We start from the raw sequence: 13775 nt of genomic DNA, 5'->3' as shown, positions 1-13775 counted from the left end.
CGCAGTCACACTCACAGTCAGACGCACACGCAGTCACACTCACAGTCAGACGCACATGCAGTCACACGCACACGCTCAGTCACACGCACACGCTCAGTCACACGCACACTCAGTCACGCGCACACTCAGTCACGCGCACACTCAGTCACGCGCACACTCAGTCACGCGCACACAGTCACGCGCACACTCTCAGTCACGCGCACACTCTCAGTCACGCGCACACTCTCAGTCACGCGCACACTCTCAGTCACGCGCACACTCTCAGTCACGCGCACACTCTCAGTCACGCGCACACTCTCAGTCACACGCACACTCTCAGTCACAAGCACACTCTCAGTCACAAGCACACTATCAGTCACACGCACACTATCAGTCACACGCACACTCTCAGTCACACGCACACTCTCAGTCACACGCACACTGTCACACGCGGAATTCACACTGCCTGACCCCCCCAGACCCCCACACACACTGACCCCCCCAGAGCCCCACACACTCTGACTGACCCCCCCAGACCCCCACACACTGACCCCCCCAGACCCCCACACACAGTCACACGCACACTCACACTCACACACACTCAGTCACACTCACACGCACACTCAGTCACACGTACACTCAGTCACACTCAGTCACACGCACACTCAGTCACACTCAGTCAGACGCACACTCAGTCACACTCACAGTCAGAGTCACACGCACACGCTCAGTCACACGCACGCTCAGTCACACGCACGCTCAGTCACACGCACGCTCAGTCACACGCACACACTCAGTCACACGCACACACTCAGTCACACGCACACACTCAGTCACACGCACACTCTCAGTCACACGCACACTCTCAGTCACACGCACACTCTCAGTCACACGCACACTCTCAGTCACACGCACACTCTCAGTCACACGCACACTCTCAGTCACACGCACACTGTCACACGCGGAATTCACACTTAGTGCAAATAGCTAATACAGGGGATGTGTGCCGAGCACGCGCATTCTAAGTCAAATTTATTTGCGTTTTGTCATTGAGATTGTATTTTGATTTTTAATTAAAACATCACCAACACCAACACAAATACAATTTCTGTGACAAAAGTCAAAGAAGTTTCACTTACTATGCGCGTGCACAGCACACACAGCTTTTTTTTTTTGGTGTACATGTCTCCCTTTTGCTTCCCCATACTGTACAAAACCGCCTGTTTTTAGTTTTTCCCTGCTCACTGATTCTTTTTTAATCTATAGATTTTACTACAAAAAATTAGTTTAAAGACTATAATAAAATGGCTTCTAAATCTCACCCACTCAGTGACATCGGTAAGTCCCACTCACTCAGTGACATCGGTAAGTCCCTCTCACTCGGTGACATCGGTAAGTCACACCCACTCAGTGACATTTGTAAGTCCCACTCACTCAGTGACATCGGTAAGTCCCACTCACTCAGTGACATCGGTAAGTCCCTCTTACTTAGTGACATCGGTAAGTCCCTCTCACTCAGTGACATCGGTAAGTCCCACCCACTCAGTGACATCGGTAAGTCCCTCTCACTCAGTGACATAGGTAAGTCTCTCTCACTCAGTGACATCGGTAAGTCCCTCTCAGTGACATCGGTAAGTCCCTCTCACTCAGTGACATCGGTACGTCCCACTCACTCAGTGACATCGGTAAGTCCCACTCATTCAGTGACATTGGTAAGTCCCTCTCACTCAGTGACATCGGTAAGTCCCTCTCACTCAGTGACATCGGTAAGTCCCTCTCAATCAGTGACATCAGTAAGTCCCTCTCACTCAGTGACATAGGTAAGTCCCTCTCGCTCAATGACATCGGTAAGTCCTACTCACTCAGTGACATCAGTAAGTCCCACTCACTCGGTGACATCAGTAAGTCCCACCCACTTGGTGACATCGGTAAGTCCCTCTCACTCGGTGACATCGGTAAGTCCCACTCACTCAGTGACATCGGTAAGTCCCTTTCACTGAGTGACATTGGTAAGTCCCACTCACTCACATCTAAGTCTGCGTTTATAGTAACAGCGATGGCGCGCATGATATCGCACGCTGCGAGAACAAATCTGTGGAAGTCAATGAGGGCGGCCATAATGTGCGTGTGCGGCAGCGATGCAGAATTTTCAAGTTACAAATGAATTAGTTTTTTTCACACGGCGGCCACATCACGGCCGCATCACGTGAGCGGTTCAGCCAATGAGGGCGAATCAGCCTTGTGACACGTCCGCCACGCCTCCGCCAAGCCTCTCCATCACCTCAGACCTCAGTGCAGGGATCGCTCGAGCGATAATCGCGCTCGCCTACTATAATCTCAGCCTAAGACATGTTTTTAATATTGCATTTTCAGTGGCAATGTACAATTCAATTTCAATAAATATTACAAAAAATAATACAGTGTATGCCACTACATAAAAATGTTTCTTCAATGTTAAATAATAAAATAAATACATTTTAGTGTTACTTTTTCTGTATTTTATTTCAACTTAAAGTCACATAGGGACTAGTTTATTTTATGTTCTACATGCTCTATTTACAGCAACTACTTCAGCGGTGCTCAACTCCAGTCCTCAACCAGTCGTCAACAAGTCAGGTTTTCAGGATATCCCTGCTTCAGCACAGGTAGCTCAATCAGAGGCTGTCGAAGATTGCACAACCTGGGCTGAAGCAGGGACTGATTGAGCCACCTGGGTTGAAGCAGGGATATCCTGAAAACCTGACCTGTTGGGGGGGGGGGGGCGGGATGAGGACTGAAGCGGAGCACCTTTGAACTACTTTATTTAACATTGGTGGAAGGACACAGTAACATTTCTCCGTGAGTATAGAACTTTCTCACCTAGCATTGAAATAAGCTTCTGAATCATTTGAAAAAGAAATGATATGCCCTGTTCTGTAGGGATTATTATTAGCTAAATAATCAGAACGTGCTCTCTGTAGCACCGGACTCTACTCAGCAGTCCTAATACACCAGGAGAATCAGAAGATGAGGTCACTGTCATAATAGAAGTTCAACAAGGGCAGCTTCATCTTCTAGGCCAAGGTGTGAGCGCAGGGAAGTTTCCTAGGCCTGGGTGTGAGTGCAGGGAAGTTCCTAGGCCTGGGTGTGAACGCAGGGAAGTTTCCTAGGCCAAGGTGTGAGCGCAGGGAAGTTTCCTAGGCCTGGGTGTGAGCGCAGGGAAGTTTCCTAGGCCTAGGTGTGAGCGCAGGGAAGTTTCCCAGGCCTGGGTGTGAGCGCAGGGAAGTTACCTAGGGCATAGTTTGAGTGCAGGGAAGTTTCCTAGGCCTAGGTGTGAGTGCAGGGAAGTTTCCTAGGCCTGGGTTTGAACGCAGGGAAGTTTCCTAGGCCGTAGTGTGAGTTCGGGGAAGTTCCCCAGGCCTGGGTGTGAGCGCAGGGAAGTTTCCTAGGCCGAAGTGTGAGTTCGGGGAAGTTCCCCAGGCCTGGGTGTGAGCGCAGGGAAGTTTCCTAGCCCGAAGTGTGAGTGCAGGGAAGTTCCTAGGCCAAGGTGTGAGTGCCAGGAAGGTTTGTAGGCCAAGGTGTGAGTGCCAAGAAGGTTTTTAGGCCAAGGTGTGAGTGCCAGGAAGGTTTGTAGGCCAAGGTGTGAGTGCCAGAAAGGTTTGTAGGCCAAGGTGTGAGTGCCAGGAAGGTTTGTAGGCCAAGGTGTGAGTGCCAGGAAGGTTTGTAGGCCAAGGTGTGAGTGCCAGGAAGGTTTGTAGGCCAAGGTGTGAGTGCCAGGAAGGTTTGTAGGCCAAGGTGTAAGTGCCAGGAAGGTTTGTAGGCCAAGGTGTGAGTGCCAGGAAGGTTTGTAGGCCAAGGTGTGAGTGCCAGGAAGGTTTGTAGGCCTGGGTGTGAGTGCCAGGAAGGTTTGTAGGCCTGGGTGTGAGTTCGGGGAAGTTTCCACATGATACCCCAGGGGGCTGCCTGAGGGTGGTACCAAAGTGGGGGGCATGGAGAGCTTCCCTTTACAGCCCGTCATCCCAAGGGACCCGAGGAAGTGCTTGAGGGTAGTTGTGCTGAAGTGGGGGACATCAAAGGTTTCCCATTACAGCCCATCACCCTGAATCCGACAGGTTATTAAGGAACGTGGGAATAGGGACAGGTCAGCACCGGCTCTGACTGCTGAGGGAGAGACAAAGACAGAGAGATGCAGTCAGAGAAAGAAAGACAGGGAAAAAGAGACATCCAGTAAGGCAGAGAGACAGCCAGCAAAAGGAAGAGAGAGAGAGGCTGAGACAGAGAGAGATAGAATAGTGAGAGGGAAAAAGGCAGAGAGACAGCCAGCCAAAGAAAGAGAGAGAGGCTGAGAGTGGGAGAAGCAATACAGTGAGAGGGATTGTCAGAGCAAGAGAGCAGGCACAATAGACAGCCAGAGAGAACAAGAGCGACAGTAAGAAAAAAAGCAAGGCCGTCAGAGAGAGAAAACGTAAGAGAGAGCCAGAGAAAGAGGCAGCAATAAAAAGAGCAGTAGCAACAGCGAGATCTCCAGAGGGCAAGAGAGAGCTCAAGAGGCTGCCAGAAACAGATCTAGACACAGCTAGAAAGAGACAGCCAGTAGTGATGGGGACCCCTGATTGGGATGCTATGTTCATCATGCCAACGTGAGTGCGGTATCCATGTGGGCACAGAGAGTGGCTTGCGAGACAGTCAATTTTGCTCCCTTCAAGGGGGGGGGGGGGGTGTAATTGAAATAGCAGAAAGTATTAAGTATTTTAATCAATCTGGCACACGAGAGGTTAATGTTGACTTGCAAATTGTGTTAAAAATACAAGAATTATTTTTCATGCCAGTCAAACCCCGGGCGAGGCTTAGTTGTACGTGTTTTATGGGTCTAAGGCTATCTGGAGTCAACACCTGGATTTGCAAGTGGGGGGGATTGAAATATGGCTGTCCTGACGGAAACCATTTAAAGGGAACTTGAAAAAGATGCCTGTGTGTTGTGTAGAATATCAGGGGGGCGGGGCTTGCATGACAGAATATCAGGGGGCGGGGCTTGCATGACAGAATATCAGGGGGCGGGGCTTGCATGACAGAATATCAGGGGGCGGGACTTGCAGGACATTTCCTAAAGTGTGTCTGATGTCAACCAGATACGGGAATTCCCAACTTCCAATCCATGACCTCTTTGGAAAAGATCTGATCAATGTGATGCGATCAAGTAAGTTAGATTCTGTTTATTTTATCTTTTAATTTTAAGGAACTGTCTGCATTTTATACTGTATATTTCTTGTTGTAAACTTTTTTTGTAACCTAAGCACAATACTTTCTGTATATTAAATCTAAACTTTAATAAGTAATGCTTTGGGCTCTGATTGGACTGTTGCACCCTAAGGAGAGAGTATTTACATTTTCGGACACATTTTGCTACAACAGATTTTTATGTGTTACGTGCATAGTTTTCATAATAAACAGAGACCAGAGGCTCTGTATGTACATCGTCTAACCCTTTGATGGTGGCAGCGGATTAAAGAGATATTGTAATTATCCCATATACTAGTCACGTGCTCACAGATGTGCTGGGCGTGACAAAAGGGTATGCACTCTTGTATACATACACAGACTTATACATGCATGCACTCATAGACACGTATTAATAAACATATATACACATAGTGATACACACATACACTAGCAGACTGCACTCTCACTGCCATGGCAGATTCAGTCAGTCTCCTGGTAATTCCAGGAGAGCTGGCCAATTTAGACCTGAAAGGCCCACCTCATGCCGGGATTTCCCGGTACCCATCGGACCGAGCCTGGTGTGCGTCACCGAGCCTGTGACGTACATTGCACATTTGGAACTTTTATCCCTTCCTCCAATCTAGATGTTGGTTAGAAACTGACGAGGAAACGAGCTAACAAGATGCTGGTTTTAGCGTTTAATCACGTGACATCGGTATCGTTCAAGGCATGCCACACACAGCGCATCTGCACGGACAGAAACACTGCCCGTGTGTTATAGAAAACAGAGCAAACTGAAACTCTGAGTTACTGTTCACATTGTTAAACATTAGTATATCATTCTTTTGACTAATTATTCTCTTTCAATATTTGTTTAAGTATTATTCTTCAGTGTTCTATGTATTATTCTTTTAAATGTTCATTTGTTCCATTCAGCACTTGTAGGTTATAATAATAGCATGTTCTTGTATAGCGCTGCTAGTTGTACGTAGCGCTTTACAGAGACATTTTGCAAGCACAGGTCCCTTCCCCGTGGAGCTTACAATCGTTGTTTTTGGTGCCTGAGGCACAGGGAGATAAAGTGACTTGCCCAAGGTCACAAGGAGCCGACACCGGGAATTGAACCAGGCTCCCCTGCTTCACACTCAGTGCCAGTCAGTGTCTTTACTCACTGGGCCGCTCCTTCTCCCATCTGTAAGTCTGAATAGTGTTATTTTTTTGCACAGCCAAATGGTGTCATTGCTATTTCTGTGAGTCTTTTCATTATGTCACACGCTGTGGCCATTGTTGATGGTGTCACATGTCAGGCACGATTCTAAATAGCCTGAAAATGACAATATTTTGGACAATGGATAAGAACAATAAGAACCACAAGCACGAGGGCTCAAGTTGAGTAAAAACACACACCCAAAAGCAGCCACTGCGGGAAAGGTAACATGATTTTATTAGAATGCTTTTCAACTAGTTCTACATAGAGTGAAGTTATATGGCGCCTTGTATTACATTAAGCTGAATATAGAGACCGGGATGTAAATAGACAGGTCTATTGCTTGTCTTTTCCCTGCTTAAAGCAAGAGGAGGAACCTTGCCCATGTTCCTGCCCCTGTCCTGCCCCACGTTCTTGCCCATGCTTTCCATGATCTTGCCTCTGTCCCTGTTGCCCACTACCTTGCTGCACGCTCCCTTGGCTCTGCTGCCCACTGCCCTGTACTTGCTGGTAACCACCAGCTTGCTGCCCACTCCCTTGGCTCTGCTGCCCACTCCCTTGGCTCTGTTGCCCACTCCCTTGGCTCTGTTGCCCACTCCCTTGGCTTTGCTGCACGCTCCCTTGGCTTTGCTGCACGCTCCCTTGGCTCTGTTGCCCACTGCCCTGTACTTGCTGGTAACCACCGGCTTGCTGCACACTCCCTTGGCTTTGTTGCACACTCCCTTGGCTCTGTTGCCCGCTCACTTGACTACTGCCTTGTCCCTGTTGCCCACTCCCTTGGCACACTTGCCCACTGCCTGACACCTGTTGCCCACTCCCTTGGCTCACTTGCCCACTGCCTGCCACCTGTTGCCCACTCCCTTGGCTCACTTGCCCACTTCCTGACACCTGTTGCCCACTCCCTTGGCTCACTTGCCCACTGCCTGCCACCTGTTGCCCACTCCCTTGGCTCACTTGCCCACTGCCTGACACTTGTTGCTCACTCCCTTGGCTCTGTTGCCCACTCCCTTGGCTCACTTGCCCACTCCCTTGGCTCACTTGCCCACTCCCTTGGCCCTGTGCTAGCTGCTGGTACCCACTACCTTGCTTCTCACTCACTTGGCTCTCTTTGCCATTGCCTCTTCCCTGTTGACCCTGTCCTTGCTGTTGGTACCCACTACCTTGTTGCCCACTGCCTTGGCTCTGTTGCCCACTACCTTGCTGCAGCCCACACCCTTGCCCTTGTCCCTGTTGCTGGCACAAACTCCCTTGCCCCTGCACATGTTGCTGCCCGTGATCTTGTCCTTGTTGCTGCTTCCCACACACTTTGCCCTGGACACTTCCTTGGCTTCCTTTGTCCAATGCAGTCTATAAAAAACAAAAAATATATATATTAACACCATATTTACACCAGTATCAACCCATCAGGACCCGCCGCTGGAAGGATTTTCTCAGCGTTGCTGCATGGTAAATACCAGCCTCCAAAGAGGCGCCTACGGCTTCACATATGTTAGAAAACATTGTTTTAACGCTGTGGGTCCTGAGCCCGCACACAAGTCCCAGCCTCACAGGATAGAACAGGATAGGGCTGGCACATTGGGAAACCCTTCAGCGTAACTCGAGAGAGAAAGATGGATGTTGGAAGGAAGATTGACGCAAATAAATAAAGGAAGACTTTAAGGGAGGATGGTCCTGTCCATCTGTACTAAGAAACACTATAGATATCCCAACAGATCAGTACATAAGAGCTGCACAGAGTAGATCCCTATAGTAAAGTTTTATTTTGCAACAATTTACATTGCTTGTGCTCTGGTCCTTTAATATACTATATACCGGTATATATTATATTATGGTCCATTACTACACATGTTTACCTGGCAGTGCATGAGAAGCATTGACAAGCACTACATGAATACATATAGCTATGTTAACTTACTACAAGTGTTACTTAGGGTAATTCCCATTGTGGTGTTTCCATTGTGGATTGTTGTCATTTAATTTTGGTATAGTAAGTTATTTCACTTTATTGGCTTTATACTTACCAAAGTGCTTTGCTTATTATCAGAAGGCTGCAAAAAAAACGAAACAACCAAAAACAGTATAAATGTACAGTTAGATACCAGCAGCGCTGTTCATTACTTTGTCCATTATAGAGGACAAAGCACACTCATTTTCATCGCCCTACCCTCTTACACACACAATACGCTTCAGTGGGATTCCTCTCTTACAAACACTATACACTTTAATGGGATTAGCATGTACACACTATATATATAGTTCAATGGGAATGCCTCTTAAACTATACACTTCAATGGGATTCTCCTCTAACAAACACCATACACTTCAATGGGATTCTCCTCTAACAAACACCATACACTTCAATGGGATCACTTATTTATACACTATTCAGTTCAACAGGACCGCCCCTTACACACGACATACACTTCCGTGGCATCACCCACTTGCACACGCCAAGCTCTCTGGTGGGATCACCTTTGTAAAACTAGGATCTCCCTCTTAGAGGATCATAAGCCCTAATAAACTTTAATGGCATCTCTACCGTTTGGAAATATCCGGTCGCCCATAGATTTCAGTTGTATCTCTCTGCAAATCCCACTTATCTCTGAACCAATAGGGCTAGAGCCACGTGTGGATAACGAGCTGCTTTTAGTGTTTTCTGATTGCACACAAAATTATTTTGCCAGCTACCACAGCTGATGTACATATATTATATATATTTTATTATTTGTATTTTCTTTCTGTGAAAATTACACAAAATGCATGTTTTCCCATACAGTATGTTTTTGCAGAGCAGAAAAACAGCCCTCTATTAGATTAAAAACAAAAAACAAAACACAAAACACAAAACAAAAATGCCCAAAGCTACTTCCAATGTGACAAAAATACACAGTGCAATACCTATATATCTCCAAAGAGATATAGGAAAGATCTCCAAAGAGATATATAGGTATTGCACTGTGTATTTCTGTCACATTGGAAGTAGCTTTGGGCATTTTAGTTTTTTGTTGTATACATTTAGCCACGCCCACTAGCACTCCTTTTGACACTTATATGCATATACAGTATATATTATGTGGTAATGGTTGGGGTTTGTCAGAGCTCTTTGGGAATCTGTGTATTAATTTTTTTCACTATTACATGAAGTATTTATTTGAGATATCAGCTTACCTTAGATTGCTTTGAAGCTGCAAATGAAAAAAAAATAATATATATGTGAGCAAATATTAATGGAAAACGCCGTGTTTTATCTGAAGATCGACACCCCAAACAAAAGATAGTATAGAATATCCGAAGCCCAGAAGCAGGCACAGTTATCTAAAGCTTCCTACCTCTGTCCATGGCTGTGGCTGGTTTAGATTTTTCTTTCCGGCAGAGAACTGGAGAAAAGACCTGCGAACGGCAAAACATTTTGTTTGCTGTCATTATAAGGGGAGAAGCAGCACCAAATATTTAAAGGTTAGAAGACACGGGCAGAAGAAAAGTGATCGAAAGCAAGCAGTGCCTCTACCTCATTTAGCTTTGGATAATAGCTGGGCTCTCCAATCATGGCGGGTGACTTGTTTGGAAGTAATGCTGTGTGTAATGGGCACCTGCCATTTTTAATAATGATATTTGTTCTTGCATAGCGCTTACAAGTTCCTAATTTTGGAATTTGAGACAAGGGTAAAGTAGATCAGGGGTGCTCAACTCAAATCCTCAAGATCCCCCCCCCTCCCAACAGGTCAGGTTTTAAGGATATATATATGCTTCAGCACAGGTGGCTCAATCAGTCCCTGCTTCAGCACAGGTGGCTCAATCAGTCGCTGCTTCAGCACAGGTGGTTCTTCGGCTGAGCCTCTGATTGAGCCACCTGTGCTGAAGCTGGGATATCCTTAAAACCTGACCTGTTGTGTGGTCTTGAGGACTGATGTAGAGCCCCCCTGCAGCAGATTACATGATGTGCCCAAGGTCACCAGAATAGTCGACACTAGGATCCAACCCAAGGCAGCGCTCCTACATCAAAAATGCTCCTTTAGTCCATGTTAAAATTGAATGAATTCAGGGCACGTCTGTTTTAAACAGGCACCTGGCTTTCTAAGCAGTACACATAATATTACTATCATAGTCGCAACACAAATAAAACGTTGCGGTCCCCTGCCTGATTGTAGGAAATGAGAAAGTCATCCAGTAAAAACCTCTTTACACCTCGTTATCTTCCATGTTAAAGTTATACATGTAGCACAGGAGCACAAGCAGAGAATACATTTCCCAAACAGATCTTTTTTTAAATGGAAAACGAGTCATCGTTTCTAATTTAAAAAAGTAACAATGCTCAGTCATATTTCCATCACTGGCAGTGTAACATTCATTCACTGACATCCTATTCATAGGAATACACAGCAATACTGCACCAAGCTGGCCTTGTATGCCTCCTGCACTGAAGGAGTTAAAACAGGACTGAACAAGCCCCTTCTGCTAATTATTTGGCGTGTCACCTCATTTTATTATGGGCGGCTGGCTTCCCATACTGTCACTAAATACTTTTTTATATAATTAATGAGCCAATCATATCATTAGATGTAATTTCAGATTGCTGTAGTCTGCTCTTCCTTTGGATGTCAGGTTTTGACAGTGTTTCCAAACGAGTTTTAATCCCATGTTTATTCATCGCCTTTCTCTTTTAACAGTGCAAATATAAATCCATGTTTTTCTCGTTTACAAATTGCTTTTACGTTCTCATCTTACCCTAATTACAGACTTCATTGTCCAGCAATCCAGCAGTTATGAATCCCTTATATATATATTACCATGTTATATTATATTATGACACACATTTTTTGAGTCCTCTTACGCCCCACAAATTTTCTATTAAGTGACTTGCACCTCATCTGATCTCACATCTGGCCCCTAATGAAAGCAGCATGCATTTTATATCCCATGCAATCAGTCTTTGTGCTTCTTGAGTCATTGAGACTATTGGGCTTATTGTATATTTGCCGAAGGGGCCGATCGGGCCCTTTTCGGACCGAATTCCCCATTACACATCAATAGGGATTTTCTACCCCAAACGTTCCTGAACGGACAATCTAGAATAAGTTCCTATGTAGCTTACTCAGTAAAGTGCAAGAATGGTGGTTTCTGTGCACAAATGGGCGATATCACGCAAAACACATCTCGCCGTATTTATTAAACACATCAAGCCATATTTATTAAACAGTCCTCGCATGCCCAAACCGTGTGAAAAGAATCATTAGTACATCGACTTCCTCATTCTGACTGAGCCACCGATTGACCCATCTGTGCTGAAGCAGGGATATCCTGAAAACCTGTTGGTGGCCCCCGGAGGACTGAAGTTGGCAACCCCTGTAATAGCACTTGGTACCCCTAAGCCCTATAAGAAATCAACCACTGATTTCATATACAATCCCCTTTCCCCCTGATCTTTTTACAGTTTCCGCCATACAATGCATGATATTAACAACCAGTGAAAATCTACAGTAGCAGCAATGGGGGTCTATGCATCAATGTCATTTTGGAGCAAAACAGGGGCTTTTTCACCCTGCACCTAGATATCAAAGCATTTTGCATAGTCTGCACCAACATGCACTTGGAGAGAATCATACTATCATAGTTACATAGTAGATGAGGTTGAAAAAAGACGTATGTCCATCAAGTTCAACCTATGCTAAATTTAGACGACAGATACTCGATTTTATATCCCCACTTACAGTACATTGGTGCAGAGGAAGGCAAACAAAAACCCCCAGTGAAATATCATCCAATGATATCTCATAAGGAGGAAAATAAATTCCTTCTTGACTCCAAGAATTGGCAATCGGATTAATCCCTGGAACAACATCCTCCCCATGTTTACTTATTTGGTATATCCCTATATACCTTTCCTTTCTAAACAGATGTCCAAACTTTTATTGAACAGATCTATTGTATCTGCCATCACCGTCTCCATGGGCAATTAATTCCACATTTTAACTGCCCTTACTGTAAATAACTCTTCCCTTTGTTGCTGGTGAAATCCCCTTTCCCCCAAACTCAAGGGATGACCCTGTGTCCTTTGTACTGCCCTTTGGATGAATAATTCTTTTGAAAGCTCTTTGTACTGTCCCCAAATATATTTGTATATAGTTATGTAAACAAATCTAATTTAGCTAGCCTCTCCTCGTACATCTGCTTATCCATACCCTTTATTAATTTGGTGTCTCTTCTCTGCAATTTCTCTAGTTCCATAATGTCTTTTCTTTGGACTGGTGCCCACAATTGTACTCCATATTTCAGTTGTGGTCTTATTAATGCGTTATAAAGGGGCATAATTGTGTTTACTTCCCTTCCATCCATTGCCTGTTTATTGCAAGATAAGATCATGTTTGCCTTTGCAGCTACTGCATGACTTTGGGCACTATTGCCAAGCCTGCTGTCTACAAACACTCCTAAATCCTTGTCCATCAAGGAGGAGTGGGGAGGAAGTTACATGGTGCACAGATAATAATGAGATGTATCACATTCTGCATCTCTCTGCCTCAGCTTTCACCTTGGGGAGAGTCAGTAGGAGGACTGGGAAGGAGATACATGGTGCCCAGATTATAATGAGAAATCTCACATTCTGTGTCTTTCTGCGCCATTATTTTGCCTTTTATTTCGCCCATAAAAATGATCCATATCTTAGGTGGAATACGTCTAAAATTCTGCATCAGATGTAAGAAACTGTTCTTATACGCCCCAGCTCTGCTCCAAAACACGACTCCCTCTGTCTAAAGTTTTCTTTCAGAATTTTTTTTTCAAAAGTAACGCAAGATCGGCGCTAATATGCAAATAGAACTCCGCCCTGACTCCTCTCCCTTGCGCCATAAATCGCTCCTCGAAGGCAGAAGCACACATGCCGGAAATGGCACAAACCTTAACACATAGACGCTGCCTGCCACATGTATATTTCAGCACGAGTTGCGCCAAAATATGGACTGTGTCGGAATTTGCCCTTTGAACATGGAGCCCAGTGACCTCAAATGCGTTAAGAATCTTGTTTTCTCCCTGTTGTAGACGCATCTTTCAGACGCTTGGTAAACAGCCCACGTATGGCTGAATTCCACCTGCAAAGTCATATGAACAAACAGCGCGAAATCAGACTTACCTTAGTGAGCAGGCAGCAGACTCTGAGTTTAAAGAGTGCCAATAGCTGTATATTTATACTGCCCAAAGTGGGTGTTGTACACAGTGCCTAAACACTAAGGTATTTAACCCAGCATAGGTGTGTCTTCAGTGGGTTCGGTGTAGTGGGACGTGTTGAAAATATAATAGGTCAGCAAAAAATAGGGAACAGTAAAAAAAAAAAATTAAAATGCCCCAGGTTAATAACAGTAATTTTCCCAGTTAAATAATTACTGTGATTAAGATAATT

At 45.3% G+C, this 13775-nt stretch overlaps 1 protein-coding gene across 1 annotated transcript; it reads right to left on the bottom strand.

Annotated features, from left to right (window-relative positions):
* Positions 1–6599: 6599 nt before the first annotated feature.
* Positions 6600–13559, bottom strand: LOC142502425 (uncharacterized). The gene is made up of 5 exons (XM_075613395.1): positions 13509–13559; positions 9715–9775; positions 9554–9570; positions 8407–8433; positions 6600–7732 (listed from the first exon to the last, which is right to left on the bottom strand). The coding sequence occupies exons 2-5, from the start codon at positions 9722–9724 to the stop codon at positions 6722–6724; spliced, it is 1065 nt and encodes a 354-aa protein (XP_075469510.1). The 5' UTR covers positions 9725–9775; positions 13509–13559; the 3' UTR covers positions 6600–6721.
* Positions 13560–13775: the final 216 nt, after the last annotated feature.

The sequence above is a fragment of the Ascaphus truei genome, chromosome 9, assembly GCF_040206685.1.
Source record: "Ascaphus truei isolate aAscTru1 chromosome 9, aAscTru1.hap1, whole genome shotgun sequence".
In the NCBI taxonomy this organism is placed as follows: Eukaryota; Metazoa; Chordata; class Amphibia; order Anura; family Ascaphidae; genus Ascaphus; species Ascaphus truei.
The sequence above is the reverse complement of the archived record's forward strand: the minus strand, read 5'-3'. Positions and strand labels throughout refer to the sequence as shown.